We start from the raw sequence: 21,835 nt of genomic DNA, 5'->3' as shown, positions 1-21,835 counted from the left end.
CTTTTGTGTACTGCAGGCGCTAGAAAAGACTGCATGTGCTGGAGAAGAAATGTCATGACCACCATGTTTCGAAGACCATTTAAGATTGTAGCAGTGCTAGGCACGTAAACAAGTGTGTACGCACGTCCGCATCTTGCCCAGCTCCTCCTGGGCGGCCTGCTGTGCTTGGCGGGCCTCCGCCAGGGCGGCCTGCGCCTGCCGGTCCCGCAGTGCCAGCCGGGCCACCTCCTGGGCCTGCTGGGCAACCTGCTGGCTGAGTTGCGCACGTCGGCGGACCTCCTCGTCCAGCTGCGCTTGCAGGGCCTGGGCCTTGTCCGCCTCCTGCCGATGCTCTCCTTGCAGCCGTTGCAGCTGCGTCTGAACCACCACAGCAAACAGAGGTCAATCAGTGATCAGACCAGAGCACTGCTCAGGCAGACAGAAGTTGTGGAAATGATTTACAGCGCAAGAAATTCAGCACTGCAACGATAGAACTTGAGGACCATGAAGCCAAAAATTGGCTCGAACAGATGATGATGTGCTGTTCAGTGGCGCAAGGGCCAGATTTAGCTACCAAAGAGCATCATGAAAGTAGTGATGAGTTGTCAATGGAGAAACGAATAAATTAACATGGCTGTAAAATGGACTAACAGTCGGTCGTTGTAAAATATACACCATTTTTTGTTTTCAATTATAAGGCAAGGGTGCAGCTGCAGCACTTGAGAAAAAGAACTTAGGTATGCACACTAATATAAGACGCTAGTAGCAGCCTGCAGATTATTCAGAGTCGGTAGTGACTACCCTAAATACCAAACAATCGGAAGTAGTCGTAATATTTGATTTCTGTTATATACGAATTTCAGCTTGAGGTGAGACTTCACAGCAGCGCATATTTCACCTTACAATGTGGCTTTATGGCAGCGCTATCGTCAAAACACAATAAGGTAAAAGTGCTGCAGTGAAACCACACCTCCTCAAGGAGAAATTCGCATATAACCCGCACCCCGCCTCTACTGTTAAATTTTTCTAATCCCGGTGCAGTTTATATGTGCGAAAATACTGTACTGTCGCATCTTCCAAGGCTCATTAGTTGCAACACTTTGCGCTGCTGTCTAAAATCAGGATCACCAGAAATGTGCTGCTGCTGTCGCCATGTTCAAACAGTAACTGAAATTATAAGTCTTGCATATAAGGTGGGGGCTGACTTCAAGGCTAAGGATTTCGGGAAAAAAAGCATCGCCTTGTATTCGAAGTAATATGACATGTAATAAAATTATTACAATGACTGATATGAGATGCGCTACGAACACGTAAGACATGCAACAAGGTGATGATAGCATTATGTACGTGAAATTAAAAAGCACAAGTGGTGCTAATTTACGAGTAGCACTACTGCCTAACCAAGGCCCTTAAACTTAAAGTTTTTAAGTTAAATTTTTGCAGCGCTAAGAAATCCTTGAAGTCAAGTGCTCTACACCAGTAACTGCTAACACGTTGGGCAGCCACTGGTACAGAACATTTTTGGTACAGACCACTGGTATAGAGCCCACCTGCAGCTGTCGGTAGTCCACGTTGAGCATGGACATCTGCCGGTCGCGGTCTTGAACTGCGGCGTCGGCTTGCTGGCGTGCTTGCCGCTCCTCGGCCAGCTGTGCTGCCAGGGCCTCCGCGCTGTTCTCGCCGTCCGCAGTGCCCCTACCGCCAGGCCTCTTGTCGGGGCAGGCCTGCCGGTCCAGGCGGTTCTGGGCGTTGCGCAGCTCCAGCTCGAGCACGGCGCGCTGCTTCTCCTGCTCGAGGACGCGCGCCGAGAGCCTGTGGGCCTCCTCAAGTGCGTGGGCCTCGCGCTCCCGCAGCCGCTCCAGCTCCAGCTGAAGCGCCTGCCGCCGGCTCTCAAGCTCTTGGGCACGCGACGACCAGGCGGTCTTTTCCTGTGCGTGAAAGGAGAAAATTGGCATCCCCCTGAGGGCTGCACAAAGCTACAAAGGAAGCCCGCACGGGTTTCTCAAAAAGCTTCGCAGCTGAAGAAAACTTTACCCTGATTTGGAAATCAAGCACTGTGCCTTTCCGGAGCAGTCACTCTAACATCTGAGCTAACCAGGAAGCTAGAAGATTCTTGAGGGAGGCCTAATTAAGTGGCAACTAGAAGCACAGGAACAGCAAATGAGCAATGGCATAAAAATACAAAGTTCAAGTAGCAAACTACAAGTAACAAGCAGTCCTTTGTAGCCTGGTGCTTCTTCATGTGTGCGACGATTTTCCCCTTTCCTGAAGCTTTTTCCAACTAGTGGATTTCCCCAGAACTGATTTGCTCATCCTCCCATGCGTGCCATCCCAGTGGGACCAGAATTTGTTCGAATTTATCGTATTTACCGAATCTATTGTATTTACCCGAATCTATCGTATTTACCCGAATCTAAACATGCACCTTTTTTCAGAGAAAATGGGTCTAAAAATGTACACTTTTATTTTCTTACTTTGAGCCTGCGAAAATAGGGTGCACATTCGATTCGGGGGCGGGTTAGACTTGGGTAAATACGGTAGGTGCATAGGGAAAGTGCCATAGTAAGCAAGCGTGGCATATTGCACCTTTATATACAAAGTGCCATGCTTGCTTATTAAGGAATAAAGCAATGTTACATCACATGTGATAAACAAACACCAAGCAATGTCTTCAAGAGAAAACATTTTTTTTTGGCAAGCACACCTATATGTGGACACACATGACGAAGGAAAATAAGAAAGGCTTAGCAAGAAGACCGCCACTAGAAACATGCTGATTGTGGATTGTCATGGCTTATGAAATAAGCCATGACAAGTAAGGCCAGATAGATGTCCAAAAGAAAACTAATTAAACATAGCCAATAACCAAATTTAAGGAATTTGAAGGTCGCATTCCAGGCCATGAAAGCAGGGCAGTGTTATGTTGGTTGTTCATCGCTACAGGGAAACAGTGCAGAAATCTGACGAAGATGGAGAGAGGCACAAAGAGCACAGACACAGCACCGTGAGCATGAAAGCAGCATCTGGATAATCAAGGGTTTCCAAGCAACCACTACAATACCTTGCAAAAGGCAAACCCACCTGCTCGAGCTGTATCTGCAGGTTGGAGAGGTCTCGCTCCTGGGAGCCCATCTGGCCGCGCAAGGCAGCCACAGTCTCCTGCAGTTCTTGGCAGGCACGTTCCCGTGTTGAAACGCTCAGTGCAAGCTCCGCATTGGCCTTCTTCAGCTTCAGCGTTGCATCCGCCTCCTGCTTCAGCTTGTCATTTAGCTCCCACAGCTGCTTTTCAAGTGCTGACGCCTTCTCTGACGCAGCCTGCGAGGGATAACATGGTTACAAACAGAAGATAATGGTTTTTATGGGACCCCATAATAAAATTGCGCTGCTTTACTTCGGCAACTTGATAAAAATTCAGTGAAGCAGTAGAGTTGAACACTACACACAAAAAGTTATCATGAACAGAAAGCGGGTTAAACAGAGAAGCCCTCCCCCATACAACAGCTGTACAATGACCCACAAAACAACTGAACAATGACGAGAGCTGGTTCATTCTTGTTTCCGTAGTGACAAGGTGAGTTCTGTTTAATAACCCCATACGAACGTTCCCTTCCACGTTTCATCCACAACAAATCATAAGTATGTACCATTTTCAGTGATGTGAGATGACACAAGCACAGGTTTTCTCTGCAGTGAAACAGCAGGATGATTTGTCACCATTTTGGTTATACACGGCAGGCTGTGTTTAACAGTAGCAGTGACAGGCGGCACCATTATTCCTTTGATTGGGGCAATTATCTTTGGGTCCCGCACTCCCTCAAAGCGATGACTAGTTGCGATTTATTCGGCACAAAATGGGCAGTTACTGAATCCTAACATGACATTTTAATAATTGCCTACAAAAAGCCAATCCTGCGTAAAATTTGGACTCTAATGAGCCAGTGATCTAGCTGGAAGAGCCATTTCTACCCAGCTTGCTTATTTGCGCCACATTCAGCCACTTAGCTACAGCGCAACCGCATAGCGATAATTTTGCCAGAGAGTCAGCTCTCCTTGCGGGAACCCACCTGAGAGGCTGAGGCCATCTGGGACCGAGACTGTTGCTCGCACTCCAGCTTGGACCACAGTTCCTGCAGCTTGATCTCTGCCTTGCGCCGGTGTTCGCACTCCGTCTCATACTTGCGCTGGCTCTGTTTGACAAACATGGTGAGGGTGTGAAGTTCATGGGCGGCCAGGACTATCCACAAGCCAGTTCTTACGACCTTAAAGATGACCTTTCGTCAACAAAATCACTAATTCTAGAGGCCCAAATTCCAGAAAAACAGCTTAAGTCAAACTTCATAGACCCACAACACGTTTAAAGCTGTTGTAGACCTAAGCCATTACGAGGCTTGCTTTCTGTAGCAGTTAGTCATGGTTAAAGGTTCTTACCCGCTGTCTGATTGTGCTCACACGGTGTCTTGGACAAATGTCTTCAGCTTGACCTCATTTGTCAACTTTAAATCCAAAAATAGAGATAAAATGAGACGCTGCCACTGATTACTTGGTTTCAAGTGCTTGCAGCTAACTTACGCAATCTATTGATAAAAAATGGCAGTAAATGATTACACAAAAAATCGCACCACGTACCCCTATGCCATGGATCTTGTGATCTTGTACACTTACGAACAGAGACTGCTCCTAGGAGCCGAAAGTTGGCCCAAAATATCATTTCGCATTCCTTTGGTCCAGGTACGTGTAGAGATATTATTTTTGCTTGATTAGACCCCTGTATTTCTTGATTGATTTAGCCTTCACCATAATCACAATCAACATGTCGTGAAATGATTTTCCCTCATTTGCTCAAAACAGACTTTTTGATGGCGTCACAGAGTTGGAGTGATGATATCCGAGTTCTGTTATTCTACCGCAATATTTCTTTTTTTTTTTGTCAGAAAAGTAGTCAATTAGCAAGTGCAGTGGGCCTATGGTATGAACAAATAGTATTAGCAAAATTCTTGATTCAAAAAGCCTGACATGCTATAACTTTGGCCAGAATCAGCCTAGAGCACTCATTTCTGTAGCATGGCAAACTCTGATCATTCAACATCATTTTGATAGCCAGCGTCCTTTATAACTACCAGCATTTAACAGAGTGCTACTTCTGTACTGGTCCACACAAAAAGCAAATTTCTTAATATTTTAAGAACAACTTGCGACACAGAAAAATCAATTGCACATTTGAAATAGGCATGCTAATATACAGAAGTAATGAAAGTAGGAACAAGATGCACCCATATATTAAAAAACATTTACAAGTGGAGTGTCCCCTCTTATGCACAAAAATATGTTTCTCGCTACTTTCAGCATAGTCCTCATATCATTGAGACAAGAGATATTAAATATACAACAGAACCTCACTAATATGTTTCTTGCTGATACAGTTTATTTTTTCCATGGTTATAACAACAAACGATTTTTCGGACGCCCAATTTTTTTGGGCATGTCCGCGGACGGCTTCGCGGCACCAGTGCGTACCCCATAGAGTCAATGCATAAGAAAGTGAAATTTTGGATGCAAGAGCCCTTCGCTGTCCGGTTTTCCTGACTTTGTTGCCGTGACCGCAGGTCCGAAACGGCATTAATCAAAGCCCCCACTGCCACCACTTTGATGATCTCGCTGCCTCGAACCAGGGCTCTCGCACAGAGGTCTGCTGGCAGCCGTAGCTACCACCACGGCCATGCCTAGCTGCTTCAACGTTCGCTATTAAGCTTCTTGCCGTTCGGTGCCATGTTTTTCATTGAAAGAATTCACCGTTGTCAGTAATGGCATTGACTCTGCCTTTGTAACCCTCGCCATTGGCTTCGAAGCTCGGAAAGCACGGCGTGTTGCATTATGCTATGCTGGTACCAAAAGTAAGCTTCGCCTCACTACAGCACTGTTACGTGGTGAAGCATACGAGAAGTATTGCGGTCAAGCATGACAAAAGTGGGAATGGGCAATTGTCACGGTACACAGTACGTATTCCTTAGTTATACATGCTTGCACCCGCTGTCTTCAATCACAGTATGAGCACCGATAAGCCTAACAAGTGTACTTCCAGGCCTTCAGAGCTTTTTCAGACATGAACATGGCGATTTGAGCCCTTAGGGGCAGTAAAAAGCATGCATTCATTTTTTTCGCACTGCCTGATCTTTCAGACATTTTTGCAGCATCTAGGGAGTCCAAAAAATCGGACATTGAGTGCTAGCAGTACGCTCAACATGTTTGAATGATGTGTTTCTGACTCTGTTTTTTATCCTTGCAGATTCTGGCAAAAGAAATGATTCAAATGAAGCATCATAGTACAGAAAAACCTCATTCATTTAAATTTCACGAGACCAGAAAAAATGTCCTAATTGGAGGAATGTCACATTATTCAATGGACCAAGAAAATAATAAACAAATGCTTAGTACATCAATGTGCCTTTATTTAGTAAAAAAAATTCAGTACCTCCACTTCAATTTTGCCCAAATTAGTGCAGAAGCTGCATTTCTCATCTTTTCATGAATGAAAAGCACTTGCAGCAAGAGAGCCTTGCAACTTCCTTCACAGTGCAACAGCAGTGCAAAACGTATGTCTTCAACTGAGTAGACAGTTTTCAGTACTGAGCGCACATCTAGACTATCTCTTCATCAGTGAGACGGCTGGCAGCTAACCATTGAACACAGTGTAGTCGGCAGGTCTGACACCAGCTAGCGGGCTGCTGTAGAATTGCTTTTCATCCTCAATGTTTTCCGTGGTGTTTGTGACATCGAAAGCCGTGCACCAAATCAAAATGAAATCAATGCTCACTGCAATCGCTGCAGATGAAGCTGCAGTCGCTATCCTCGCTACCACAGATGGAGACCAGAAGAATGTTCCAGAAAAACACAGCTTAAAACCAACAAGATACAGACGATCGAATATAGGCCAGTCTTGTCCTACGTAGTAGCCTAAGTCCAGCTCTTCTACATGTGCGTGTCTGCTTTAAGCTGTGCTTTTCAGGACACACGAGCCGGCGAGCCCAACAGGTGCCGCTAAACACACAGGGAGTGCCTTACCTCCTTGATTTCATGCGAAAGCAGCGTCATCTTTTTGTTGAGCTCTCGGTTGTCAGAGGCCAAAAGAGCTGTCTGCTCATTCTGTGCCGCCACAGTTTCCAGTTGTTTCAGCGTGTGCCTGCATCACACCAACAGCGACCATTCAAGCACTTCATTAAAATAAAGAAATTTCTACAGTAAAGTTTCTTCCTGTTCAGTTTTCATATGTCACGAGTATAGTGTGCACATGCCGTTAGGTGAAAAAATACTCAAGCATCTGCTGCGAAAAGCTGCATGAAATTGGTGCGTGAAAAGACGGAATTTAAAATAATTGAACTGCTTATTAGGCGTTTAGCCTTGCAGTTTTACCATTCAACATATTTGAACAGACATTTCTGGAACACCTCTTTTGTAACCTAGCTTAATGACAAATTGTGAGAATACAATGGTGCTCACAGTTTCATTGTGTGTGCTGTTGCGGTGGCAACATTGAGATATTTCTAATGCAATTGCCAACATGTAGAAATTTTTGAGAAATTTCCATGAATGAGCGAGACCCTGCGTCTTTACATTGCTCCTTTTGAATGCCATGAACGAGGTGTGCTTGACCATTTTATCGACCGAGAGTATTGCGAAGTCATGCAAGGGCTTGGTGCTACATTTATGGGGGGGGGGGGAGGGGGGGCGGCAAGGGTCTTACTAGAATCAGCATAATCGCAGGTTCTCTTTAGTCAGCTTCGCCGCAAGAAAGCCGTGTTATGCGGTGAAGAATTCAAGAATGTGGTGAAGCATATTGAGTGGAAAGGGGCCACTGTCACCGAACATTGTAAGCATCCTTTTATTACACACACACGCATGCACCGTTCACAGTCGAAGTACAAGTGCCGAGACGTTTAATAAGTGTACTGGCAGCCATTCAGAGCTATTTCTAATGTTGCTGTGGCGATTTGCAGCCTTCCTCACCATTACCTTTTCCCGGCTGCTATGTTTTATTTCTGCAGTGCCCTGAAAAATGTATCAACGGGGTTCTACTGTACTACAACAGACATTTTGACAGGCGACCCATCCTTCTCTCTACAGTTATCTTCGAAATAAACTTTTTTTCAATTATTCATCAGCAAGTGCATTAATGTGAGCAACATTTTTTGCACATTCGGTTTCTTTTTCTGGTTTTTAACTGGTGCTCAAAGCACCAAGAAAAAAAAAAAGAAATAAAGGTCAGAAAAACCAACCTGTATTTCTGCTCAGCTTCCTCCTTGGCCTCACGAAGGACTGTGATCTCCTCCTGAAGAACATCCGGTGAGGGGCCATTTCCCTGCATGACAAGCAGTTCTCAATTCACAAAGAACACAGTGGCAACTAGAGCTCTTTGATTTTTAGATTATTAAAAAAGCCAAGAGCTGTATCACATCGGGCAACATGTTGTTGAGTGCTGCTTGAAAAGGTCACATCAGCCACTCTGTCACATTAAAGCAGCAGGAACTGTTCGAATAAGTGACGAAGATGTGTATTTTAACAATTCTTGTTACTGTAGCTATTCTCTCTCTAAAGACAAAAGGCGTACACTAAAATCGCCTGTACTGCTTAACTTGATAAAAGAACTGCAGCACAAACATTGCAAGCCCCAGAATTTGAAGCAAATTACTGCAGGGATGAATTAGGGGTTGGTGTATGAACTGGGAACTAGAAACTACACTCACAATTACTTTAACTGTGGAATGAAGCCTAGCATGTACATACAAGAGAGGACACCATGCACACAGAATGCCTCATGCGGGGGCACTGTCATTTGTCATGCGTTTCCCTACGATTTTAATCAATGCCTCCAACATCACCCTTGATGTTGCAGCAGTTGATTCTGAAGGGCATTGTGACAAATTGCGACAAAAATGTTAAAATGGCCACCGTGCTTCCTAAGTGTGATACAGCTGCATAACTCAACATATGGCATAAGCATTCTTCTTGTATAAAGTGCTTCCAATAGTTGCTGTGTCATTACGTCTTTGTCTGAAAAGAGCTAGTGTGTTCATGAAAAGGCAGATGGCCAGGATGATTGTGGTGACAGTAAGCGAAAGCACTATACTATTATGGCCCCCTTGAGATCACAACTTATTGTAGAGGCAAAATGAAAAATTGCAAAGAAAGTCATTAGGTACTCTTCAAATATTTAATAATCGAATCTAAAATAACAAAAAAGCTCCGCAACATTATTTCATGTTTGCAATTTATTTATAGGTGCATGATTATGAGCAAACGGGTGCCGCAGCTTCTTTCACTATGGCGCATCCATGTGACAGCTCCACAACCACTATGTGTAAGCTTGACAGCACATGCTGGCTGCAACGCTTGTTGCCACTGTTTAGATGTCATGCACATGTAGAGCCCTTTGAGGTAAACTGTACAAGATGCAGTAAGAACAGGCATACACACCTTGTCGTTCTGCCACAGGAGCAACGGATGGAATGGCACGAGTTGGATAGGGAAAGGACAAAAACACAGAACACAGAATGTCATCCCTGCTCTTGTGACACACAGAATGACACATGCTTAGCACTAGCAGGCTTGGTTTAAACCTTCACACTGCAAACTGCAAATCCGTGCTCTATTTAGAGGTGTGGAAGATGGCCAGTGCTTAAGATGTGTCTGCTAGGGAAGCCCTGACAGTAGCGCTAGTTTTGAGATACCCATCCACCAAACTTGCGGAAATATACACTGGTATTCCTAATGAGTGATGATGCGCCTAGAGAAAAGACCGGCTTCAATGTTGCAACTGCAAGCTGTGCTGCAACATGTGCCCTAATGGAAATTTATTGTTAAGATCTCATTGGCAACTATCACGCAGTTACAGATGTCTGCCACTACTGTTACTTTCATAGAGTGAAACTTGTGTCATGAATTCCCTATTTTTACTAATTGGGGACAACTGTCCCTGGTGTGCCACCGTATAATTTAGGGGATTACGATATCGTAGAATTTAGGAAGCACTGATGTAAGGGTAAGAAACAAGCCCACATATCGTCGGAGCACACGGTAGCTGGATGCTAAAACAACCTTGTGCAAGTGCCCGAGGCATTAAGCGTGCACATCATTTTCGTTACCGTCATTGTGGGAGCTGAAATAATATTCACTTTAAGCTCGGTTTACTCTTTCCACGCAAACAATTTATGACTAGGTCGCCCACACACTCCTTTTAACAAATGACTAGCAGAAGCATGTCACTGCCAGTTTAAAAAAATATTTACCTGATGGCAGCCCATGGCCTAACAGCAGGGTGCTCTGACCATCCTCTGAAGTGTTTTAGTTCCCGTAAATGTCAATAGGTGGCAGCAAACATTGCAAGGTTGCTTTGTACCCCCCCCTGGCTTATCGCTCCCTCCCTCACGTTTCATTCACCTCCACTGTACCACATGTGTGTGTTTTCAAACTATGGTTTATTCACAAACAAACACGGTGGGTCCCTCAAAAGTGAGGCATGCATGCACGAGATGCACGGCAGAAGAAATGCCAGACTGAGGGTCCACTATAATCTTGAAAACAACTAAGCAGATGCGAGTTGCAGCACATTGTGAGAAGTGACAGGCTATCACTAACGAGGTGGTGGCCATGAACTAGAATAGTTGCGCAGAGGAGAGGCCCGTAAGTTATGCCATCACAAATGCAGAGCCTTTGACAAATGTGTAGGCCTGCAATGCATGCGAAAGGCTCTGGTTTCAGCAAGCCATGCAATGCATTTCTGACAGAGCGGCTCTGAAACTTGGTGAACAGCACATCTTCAACTGAGGACGTGAAAAACATTCTAAATACAGTTAATTTGGTTAACATCTAAGGGTTGTGCTCTTTTGTGACTGGCTGCACCTGAATTGGCTTCTGTAGCATTGAAAGACTCTCCAGTCGCCTGCCCCACGTCTGGGGGCACCTACACTTGTTAAAATATCAAATAGGCCTAAATTTTTTTAAAGGCTTTTGGCTTTTCATTACATTGATTTGTTCAAATTTCTTTGTATTAACCCTGAACACATTGCTTCAAAAACCGAGCAAGAAAATGCCCAAGCGTACCTCATTGAAGCCGTCAACACCGTGCAGGTGCGCTGTCGAGAGCAGTGCATAGTCCCCCGAGTAGGTGAATCCCACAAAGGGTAAGTGGTTGCCTGCAAAGGCCTTGGGCTCGGGAAAGTGCTCCTCGGGTGTCTCGTCCTGGTCCACATCATCAAAGTTGCTCGTGTCATCGTCACCACTCAGCTCAGGCAGCACAGGCGGTACGGCTGTGATGACACAGTTGAATGCACAGAATTAAGAGCGGCTTTAGAGGAACAACTATGTGAAGCTGCTAACCAACAGTCCTTCCCCAACAACTTTGCTTACGACAGGGAAAAGCAAAGAGAAAAAACGACACATGCTGACTTGCATGTATTTAACCTGCAGTTTCCACGTGAATGTCCTGTATTCTCTTTGCCTGGTCCTGCCTTAATTGGTGCAGCTGAAAATAGACAATCCTTGGCTTCACTGCCTGTTGGCCCCATATAGTCGTTACTAAAAATTGATATGAATTGGCTAAGCCCAACTAAAAAATAAAATTAAAAAATTTCTATGCATTCAAAAATATTGTTACATAACAATATTAAGGCGATGTTCAAGAGTTGCAGGGATTCGCTATGAACCCTGGATAGGCGAAAATAATCCCTTTAGCTTGAATGACAGTGAACACCGTGAACAGGCCATTTTCCACCGTACATATTTGGTAATTCATCAAATAAAACATTATTACACCTGAGTGTTCTCTCCATATTGTGTCATGCATTAATTTTTTTTTAATTCACCAGCATCCATGGATTGATGACTAGACCACTCAAGAGCTTCTCATAATATGGGCTATAAAGCTGTTCTTTCTTTGTACTGTAAACATTATGCAAGAAATTTGTAAGGTATATTGTATGAATGAAACTGATTCTGAAAAAGAAAAAAGAAGGTACTACACAAAAATGAAATTCAGAGACTGAAGATGTAGAAACTGGCAAGTGTGGGCTGGCCACAATTTGCACAGGACACATATATTTGGTCATCATAGGGCAAAGCCTTCATTCTACCGTGGAGTCCATCTGGGACGAAGAAACAGGTGACATTACGAAGAAAAATTTAAGGCAGAAAGACTGCATGGCAAGCATTCACCTTCACGGATGTTGTCAAATGTCCACTGGTCGTTCTGGAAGAAAGGGTGTGCCTTGATCTCCTCCACACCTTTCCTTCCTAGCCGGTAATTTCTGCAAGAAGCACAGTAGAACCAGTTGTACTTCTGGATCGGTCTCTGTAAGGAACTAGCCTAGGCTATGCACAATGAATAAATGTCCCTCAGAAAGAATTTACGTGCTGGAAAAATTATGGCAGCATGAATGCAGGGCTCTCTCTTAAGTATTATGTCATTTGCGCATTTTCTTATCTGTACGCCTGTTCGGAAAATCGCATTGTGGCCACATGTACGCGTTTGGAGTTGAATATGTATGTACATGTCAGGACTCAATCCGTTTATAACGAACTCGATAGTTCTGCGAAAAGTGGTTGTTATATCAGTAGTTCATTATATATGAATGCGCCGCGCCCTAAAAACGCAAAAAAATTTACTGCACTGAAGCTGGCATCAGCAGTTACAATTTGGAAGCACATTGGTCCGAAAACGAGATTTTCAGTGTAATTGTTGTTCACGGTGCGTTCCCACACCCAGCAGCAAACTTCCTTTCCGAACATCCATCTAAAGAACATCGTGTAGCTCTTTCAAAAGTGCAAGCGCAGCCGCCATTTTTATTTAAGAGCTAGTGATATATTTTACTACCAGTGGGACATGACTGTATTGTGCACACGAGAGCGAAGTGTTCTAGTCGACCGGAAGCATACATTTCGGAAACTACTGCGACATGCTGGCATTCTATGGAGGTCTCGGACATCATGGTCTTGGCATTACGACTGCCAATCAGCCACGCAAGAGCCGTAAAATTACGTTATCTACGTCGGTTCGAGAAAAATAAAATGCGATGTTCAAAGGGTAAAACGTCACCGCGAACCGTTAAGAGCAATCGGCAAACGCGTGAACGAAGCACTGCCGAACCGTTATTTTCTGATAACGGCATAGTAACTGCCGACCCTTTGCAACATTGCGTGGCGGCAGCGTGCAGTGCAGCGTTCTTGTCGACTCGGGGCGCATGGGGCCGCGTCAACAGGAACGCTTGAGCAGCCAGTTTGTTTCCATGGCAGAAAAACATACATACGTAGTGACACCCGATATCGCACAGGTGCATGCCCCGTACCATGCCCGCACCATGCTGTTTATGCTATACGTGGCAAGCCTCCGCTCTAAATACCGAAAGCACAGCGCACACAATGCTACTGGCACTCGGCGAATGCTCTTTGTCCCTATCGCAGATTGCTTTGAAGATGAGGCCCCTGCGGGCGCACACTTCGGCCACATCGCAGATCGCTTTCAAGATACGGCGCCTGCACTGGCAGCTCCGTGAGCAGCAGCCGCAGGAGCAGAACGCACTCCCCCCCCCTGCCCCCGTCTCCGTCGCCTCCTCCCCATGCCTCGTGCCCCGTGAACAAAGGCCGCGCGCTTCCGGCGCCCTTCCTCTCTCGCGTGCGCGAGATTAAGCTGCAGTTGCTGGCTCACCCACGCACGCTTTCACTTGCACATGCAGCGTACGGCCGCGGGCAATGATTTTATCCCCGTTGGATTTTATGCGGAACCTCACGGCGGCGACGACTGGCAAAAATGCGCTTGAAGTGTTCATACAATTGCTATGGCAATAAAAGAAAACTAAGCCGTACCGGTCGGTGAGGAAGGAGCAGATGAGGTGTCGGGCGTGCGGGGAGACCTCCACGTCCTCCGGGAACGACAGGGAGTTGGCGTGGTCCATGATCTTGCCGTAGGTGCCGACTAGCGAGTCGGCATAGAAAGGAGTGTCCCCGACGAGCATTTCGTACAGGAACACGCCCACCGACCACCAGTCGCACTCGCGGCCGTAGCAGCCTTCACCCCCCTGGCTCTTGAGCACCTCTGGCGAGATGTAGTCGGGCGTGCCCACTGCCTGTGTCTGACCGCACCAGGCCATCCTAGATTGAGAATACAGGCAGAGCTGGGTTTGAAAACTGCAACAAAGCTACAGTGGCACTCCGCTACCATGTGCTCACTTACAGTACTTACTCCGTTCTGACATGCACCTTTTTACTTGAAAAAAAGAAAATCAAGAGGACAAACTAATATGTGCATTTAAACCACTTACTAAAATGAGACTCCCCTGGTCATACTCTATCATTTGCTTTCAGCCTGACCAGCCATTCTGTTTTTCCTGCAAGAATTTCTGCTCCATGCCATGCAAACCAAGCCATTGCCATCTGTAACCTCCACATCCAACGAATGCAGACGTGCAGCTCAATTCGACGGGCAGGCTGAGGCCTGTGGCACTGATGCTGCTACCACTGCATGCTTGCCACAAATGACAAGTTGACGAAAACAAGAGACCTCACTGCTATAAATAAAGAGCCACAACTGATTATTATTTGGGCAGTAGTTCTAGGAGTGGTCATTCATTACTCGCTGCAGGATTCAACACCTGTCAGGGCAGCCTGCTCCTAGTTTCACTGCATCAAATCGGTGGAGTTAATCATGCAAGTGGCTTTCAAGCTCATCTAGACCCGACGTGTGCATGGTAAGCAATTTCAGATTTTTCATAATATCTCATCATTTTTATGATATGCTCAAACATCTGCGTTGCCTTCACTGTTTGGCACAATATATAACAGACAGATGGTGCCTTCTTGTTGTAGCCACTGTAGTTATCATAACACAACTGTAACACATGGTAATAGGAAAATATCAGTAGATGCAAGAATGCTATGAATACACCCATAGCAAGCATGAGTACGCTTTTTATCCCCGCACTTATTCAACATGGTTAATGATCTCAACACCGCCAGTCATTGAAATGAATGTCTTTTTATAATTCCACTTGGTTTAATGTTTACAGAAATATTGTCCTTCACAGGTGTATCTGATAGTGCCCGACTATTTTTTTTCTAGCTTATATTTTCAGCAATGATAAACATTTCAGTGTAATACAGTGATAAACACTGTATAAATTTCAGTGATAACACTACAGTGGAATTTCGTCAATAGGATTCTGCATAATACCGTTTTTTGGGATAATACGTTTCTTTTTCTTTTCCCGATTAACTTCAGTACTCAGCAGTGTCCTTAAGTTGTCACTCTTGGTCCATGTCCTAAGTTATGCTAAAATTAACAGTTAATTTCGCACCAACTAGCTCATCAGCCAACTGCATCACTGCACTTTTACTGCATTTTCATTGCTTTTCTAAAGGATTTCCACACTGCTACTGAAGATGGCCCTGCGCCAAAATTCAACAAATGGAAAAGTGTTCAATGTTCTTCCCGTGAAGGAACAGATGTAGCAAATGAACTCACAGCATCCATGCGCATGCAGGTTCCAAAGTCAGCAAGTTTCAGATGGCCCCTTGCATCAAGAAGCATGTTGTCTGGCTTCACGTCTCTGCAAATGATGGAAACAGGAAACTTCATCAAAAACAAACAAGCAAGCAAGCAAAAATAGCTCTTCAACACGCGCTTGTGCTGATGATTTGTTTAAAGCAACAAGCCTCAGTGTTCCCAACAGTTTCAAAGAAAAAACTCTAGGGTTTTCAGGTATTTTATAAGGCCCAAGATCTACTCCTTCAAGGGTAACATTTGATGCAGCAGTCCTAGAAAATGCCACAGAATACATTACGAGTGTAACACATTGCGCAGAATTTCACTTCTGGGAAGAAAGCGAAGTCAGCGGAAGCCAAATTCGAGAAATGCAGTGACACCCCAATTATACAACTTTCTCAAGATCATGTGAAAGCTTCGTAAAATCCAGGTATTGTATAATATGACCAACGAAAATTATGCCTTACAGTCAACGACAGGTTTTTCGGACGGCCGATTTTTTGGCCGCCTTTGCGGCACCACCATGTACCCCATAAAGCCAATGTATATAAGGGCATCTGAAAAGGGATGCTGAAACCCTTCACTGTCCAATATTTCAGACTTTTTTGTTGTGACCGTAGGTTCGAAATGGCATTATTGAGTCCCCCACCACCAAAATTTTGATTATCTCGCAGCCTCAAAACAGCGCTCTTGCACGCCAATCCGCTGGCAGTCATAGTAGTTTTCTGCTGTTGTTAGGCGTAGCTGCTTTGACATTCGCTATCAAGCTTCCTGCTGTTCGGTGCCGTGTTCTTCATTTAAAGGATTCGCCACTGTCGGCAATGGCGCTGGCTCCGCCTTGCCGTCATCCTCACTGATCATGTTCAAGCATAGAAAGCACGACAAGGGTCTAAAGCGTTGCATAATGCTGGTTCCCGAAAGTCAGCTTTGCCACAATACAGCGCTGCTACGCGGACAAGCTTACGCAATGTATTGCGGTGAAGCATACCAAGAGTGCGAAGGGGCTAGTGTCACGAGACACCGTACACATCCACTGTTTCCAAGCACCAAGACACCCAAAGCGTTGCATAATGCCGGTTCCCGAAAGTCGCCGTCGCCGCAATACAGCTGTGTTACGCGGTCAAGCACACGCAATGTATTGCGGTGAAGCATACCAAAAGTACAAAGGGGCCACTGTCCCGGGACATAAAATGTGTTCCTTAATTATACACACGCGCACTCGCCATCTCTTGTCACAGTATGAGCACTGAGATCATTAAAGCAATTTTGGACGTGGCTGTGGCGATTTGAACCCCTTGAGGACAGTTAAAGGCATGCATTTGTTTTATTCAAACTGCCCGATTTTTAAATGTTTTCGTGCTCCCTAGGGGGCCAGAAAATCAGATGTTGACTGTAATACATCGTTTCGCGCAACAAAGTTGCGAAGAGCTTCAATTTGAACTATGGGCTAATGGCTCTGCAGGAACTGTGCGCGTGAACACGCTATCGAATAAGATCTGCCTCTCTTGCATGCGGACATGTCCAGTGATGGAAGGGCTGCTAAGAGATAACGAGAGAGAGAGAAAGCACAAGGAGACGGCAATGAAGGGATGATGGCGGGAGGAGGTTAGGCGATGCTAAGAGGGGAAAGGGAAACGAATAATGGGAGGGCAGCTAACACGAGGGAAGAAAAAAAAAAAAGACTAGGATCAAGCCCGCAGACCAGTTGGAGCTTTCCACATGCAAAGGGGCACTGTTCCCTTCATATAGGGAATGGCGCCGCAAGGGAGCTGCCGGAGCGCTGTTTCTAATGCATTGTTTCTATGGGGAGTTCGCCGAGACTGCACTGATCTGTTGTAAAACCAGGGGACGTTGCAAAATTGGGAGATGCATATTCGGGGTTCCACTTACTTTCTCTTCCAGGTTGAGGATCATCTCTAGGAATAAAACTTTGGTGTGTGGATACGACTCTGAGCCGAAGCAATAGTCATCGCAATGGAAAATCCCAACATCTCCCCATCAATAAAAAAAAAAGGCTAGGCAAGTCTGCAGCTCAAGAAAGTGCAGGCTCATCTTTTTTGACATTCACAGTATTGCACATGTTGAATTTGTCTTCAATGGCCAGACTATCAACAGTGAGTTTTACAGTCAAATTTTAGTGGATTTGAAGGAGGTCATTTGGCGAAAATGCCCCAATGTGTGGTGCACGATAACCAGGACGCTACACGACAACAATGCACCTTATCACAGAGTTCTTCGCACAAGTGAGTTTATCACTGAAAACATCACGGTTTCTCTTCCACATGCGAAGCAAATACCACAGGCATAGCGAATAGTAATGTATGTCTTCCACATGCACCCTACTTTGCTCTCTTCCCAAAATTAAAAACTCGGCTCAAAGATCACTGTTTTGAAAAGGTTTCTGAAATCAAGGGCGAAACTGCAGGAGGTTTCGATTCTTGCAGGAAAGGAGACTTCCAGAAAGTATTTCCAAAGTGGCAGGAACACTGGAATTGTTGTATTGCTGCGCAACGAGACTATTTCGAGGTTGACAATGCTCGAATGTACATAAACAAATTACTTTCTTGGAAACGGGGTTAGCCTCGAACTTTTTGATACCGCCTCGCATATTAGCTAGCTGGCATCGTATGTTTAACAGGAGCAATAAACACACTTTTGTATGTTTACACTAGTGGGTATGGTGTCCTTTGTTACCAAGAGCATTTTAGACACCACAGAGGATTGCCACTTGCGATCAAAACTCCACATATTCCCCAACCAATTGGAAGCAACTACTCAGAATTAATAGAAATGTAACGGTTTCCCCACCTGTGGACGAATCCCATGGAGTGGACGGTGTCAACCGCAAGCACCACCTGCGCGCAGTAAAAGCGGGCCCAGTGCTCGGGTACGTCGTAGTTGCTCATCAGGTTGACCAGGTCTCCGCCGGGCATGTAGTCCATCACCATGTAGAGACGCCGATCGTCCTGGAAGGCCTGGTGCAGCTGCACGATCCACTGGGAGCGGGCGTGCGCCATGATGAAGCGCTCCTCCCAGAAGAAGGCAGAGTCCGAACGCTTCATCATCTCAAACTTGCTCAGCAGCTTCATGGCGTACACCCGCTTGGTCCACTTGTGGCGTACCTGCACACAGCAGTATCGCACATGCCAGTCTGTTACGAAACCCAAGTGGAGTGGGGGCTCTACATCTCGCTCCACTACTTAAGATTTCATAACTTTGGCTGCAATGTAGATAAAAAAAAAAAAAACTAAACTCCCCAGTCGCACTCCTTGGGCATTCAGGAATACACATGCATTAATTTTAGATCACATACCACAGTACCTTTTTCTTATAAGTCCCCTTCTAAGCTTAAAACACAAGAAAATATAAAAAAAATTTCTTGACACAGGAAAGGCTAATTGCGTATTTGCAATCAGTGCACAAAATAATAACAAAAGTTTTCCACAGAACCCACTGTGAGGCATACGATAAGTTAAGCTTCAGAAGGATCATGAGTGCATAGTGCTTACTATCATATGTAAGCAATTCATACACTCAGCTTTCTGAGCTGTATTTGCACGCAAGCCAGATGGAGTCTACAGACTGATTAGCACTCTAATGGACACAGGGCATGCCCATGTGAAATGACACAAGAAATTGACATTTCAACAATTATTACTGCAGAGTGCGTGCTGAACTGTGACCTCCTTGTGTGCATAATAGGTCTCATGCCCAAGCAAGTGCCAAGTCATACATTTACATTTCACTGCTAGAAGCAATTACACTGAACTGTTCGGAACACGAAATGTTGTGTCCAGTGTTATTTCGGTCCACCATGCAGTATGCACAATACGAACATGTGTCTAAAACCTACAATTTTCCATAATGGAGGCAAAAAGCGATGCAAATGTCCTCTACTTGGTCTGTCACTGTCTGAATAGTAAAGTGCACTCAATAGCAAAGAAGAGGGCACAGATAAGAGCATTATCAAGTGATGTAGACTCACCAGTTGGACCTCTCCGAAGGCACCCCTGCCAATGGTCTTGATAACCTTGAAGTCATCTGGCTTCATTCGGCACGATGATACGTTCGCCACCGCCTTCTCGTCTGATCAACGAAAAAAGCAAGAGACAAAGAAAGTAAGAAAATAAACAAATCATGCAAAAAGTTAGAAGCACAAGAACCCCAGTGGTAGTGCAGAAATAACTAATGACCAGAGCGTACTTAGCAACGGCTAAGACTTGCATACTTATCTAATGCCAAGTGGGAGAATAACTTACACGATTATAATGTTTACCCCCTGTGTGTAGACTCATGTAATCGAATATAATACATTTTTTTAAGAGATGAACCAATACTTTTTTCAAGCATTTTGAAATACAACTGTTCCAACTGTCTCTTTAAAAGTGAACATATCCCACATGCTGAAAAGTTTTGCAAGTCCTGTTTAACCCTTTGAGATGCCGTTCGCCATTTTCGGCCAAAATAATTTTTTTTTTCGCTCTAATCCTCCTCTATGTGACCAGATAAGACCAAATGATACAGTTGTTGACAAAAAACAAACACGGTTTATTTTTTACGAAAGTGTACGCAAATGTGTACAAAGTGTCTCAATGGTCAAGTGACCGGCCAAGGGATTTTAGTTGTGAAATGTTTGAAGAATAGACTCCACTTCTTGCTATGGCACACTGACACCTGACACTTTAGCAAAACATTCTCGACTCAACCTTACATCCTTCGGAATGCCAACTGGACCAATCTACTTGTTCCCTGAAATTCAGGTCATTGCTCAATGGGATCATACTGGGCATCTGCATTAGGCCAGTGAACGCATTCATTCCATGAAAAGTTGAGGCGGCAGGTCTTGAATTACATCTGATAGTTTCCAACGCTTCCTTGCGCTTGGCACAGATGTAATTAGTGTCTCTGCAAACTATAGGCACAAGTGCATCAAGTCTAGACGTTTTGTTCTCTATCCTTCTGAATAATCCTTGATGTACAATAACGAACTTTCCTATTTCTTCAGATATGCTTACGTTTAGGATGTCTGGACGCTGTGTGCTCTGTGACGTATACAAAAAGAGATTCGGGCACATACATTTCAAAGTAGTTGTATGGAGTACACGATTCACCTTGGTGGCAGTGAGGCTGCAGGACTCTGTTTTAGGTGGAGGAAAATGTAGTTTCCTTCTCTATTAGAAGTTCCCCTGAATATTTGCTGACGAAGGTATTTCTTGCAGTAATACATCAGGCAGCTTTTTTTCATCTTTGCAGTCAGAACACTGGGAATAAGTCTTTCCTAGCCAATGTCATTTCCGTCGCTTTCACCAAAATCTAATACGTTACCGGAAGCAATGTCCTCAAGCAATGTCTTTTCTGCTTGGATGTGTCGTCACATCATCAGACGTTATCCTTGAGAATGTTGCACAGGGTACACACGAGATATTCGAAGGAAAAAGAAGAAGTAGCAAGCACGAGGTCCGGCATGTCATGAGTACCGGAGGCTGTCACTTCACATGCATTTTCATGCTTTGTACACATTTGTGACCATGCACAATTTCTGCTGCTGCCAAATTACTCTTAGGAGCAAAGCTATATACTTTGTTATATGTACAGTCTGAAGAATTTCACACATTTGCCAAATTTATGAACATTGCAGGGCATTCGAGAAATGCAGGGGGAAAAATGTTATTAGGAAAAATGCCATAGGCGTGACTTAACTGTTTGTTTTGGTAAATAATTATTGCTTCTTTAATCAGATGGCGCTGCAAATGTGCAGATTGCCACAGTAGAAGCACAACATTTTAGTAAATTAAACAAACATGCCCTGTTTTGAAAGAATAAGCTGTAGTGAATGCATTTGTAGAATGTGCACAATTACATGCATAGAGTTGCAAAGGGTTAACTGCTCTTGCAGCCTGCATCAAACTCTAAATTTTATAATGAGGTCTGCTTCAGCAACAACACAAGGGTGATGAAAGAAACATCGACCAATGTTTTGACACTTCGTCCATGTTTGCTTCACAATCCCTCTGTAGTTGCACTTTGTCTGCTGCAATGGAATACCCACTCACACGCCTACAGTGCACGCCTACAGTGCACGCCTACAGTGCACGCCTACAGTGTTTCAAATTACATGTCTGACTGTAGCTTAGCTGTGCAACGACAGTGTCTGTATTCAAGGTGTTAAGGTTTAGAGGTGCCATCACAGAAAGGGGGCACAAGTCAAAGGGCTTACATCGATTGAGGAAGCTGTCGATGTTCTTCATCCTTCGGAGGGCTGGACTGTTGCAGTCCATCACCAGAGCCTGGACAGCATCCTGTGGAATAAGCAGAACACGTGTCAGCACT

General features: G+C 44.8%; 1 protein-coding gene across 1 annotated transcript in view; it reads right to left on the bottom strand.

Annotated features, from left to right (window-relative positions):
• LOC119466145 (rho-associated protein kinase 1-like) overlaps window positions 1-21,835 on the bottom strand; it is a 69,522-nt gene that overhangs the window by 33,444 nt on the left and 14,243 nt on the right. The window contains 14 exon segments of the mRNA XM_049657528.1: window positions 125-357; window positions 1,530-1,907; window positions 3,061-3,294; window positions 4,044-4,166; window positions 7,039-7,156; window positions 8,250-8,332; window positions 11,074-11,279; window positions 12,184-12,275; window positions 13,831-14,093; window positions 14,095-14,115; window positions 15,485-15,569; window positions 18,314-18,627; window positions 19,491-19,591; window positions 21,723-21,804. Coding sequence (XP_049513485.1) covers window positions 125-357; window positions 1,530-1,907; window positions 3,061-3,294; window positions 4,044-4,166; window positions 7,039-7,156; window positions 8,250-8,332; window positions 11,074-11,279; window positions 12,184-12,275; window positions 13,831-14,093; window positions 14,095-14,115; window positions 15,485-15,569; window positions 18,314-18,627; window positions 19,491-19,591; window positions 21,723-21,804 — 2,333 coding nt within the window.

Source organism: Dermacentor silvarum, chromosome 10, assembly GCF_013339745.2.
Source record: "Dermacentor silvarum isolate Dsil-2018 chromosome 10, BIME_Dsil_1.4, whole genome shotgun sequence".
Taxonomy (NCBI): Eukaryota; Metazoa; Arthropoda; class Arachnida; order Ixodida; family Ixodidae; genus Dermacentor; species Dermacentor silvarum.
This window is presented reverse-complemented; position numbering and strand designations above follow the sequence as displayed.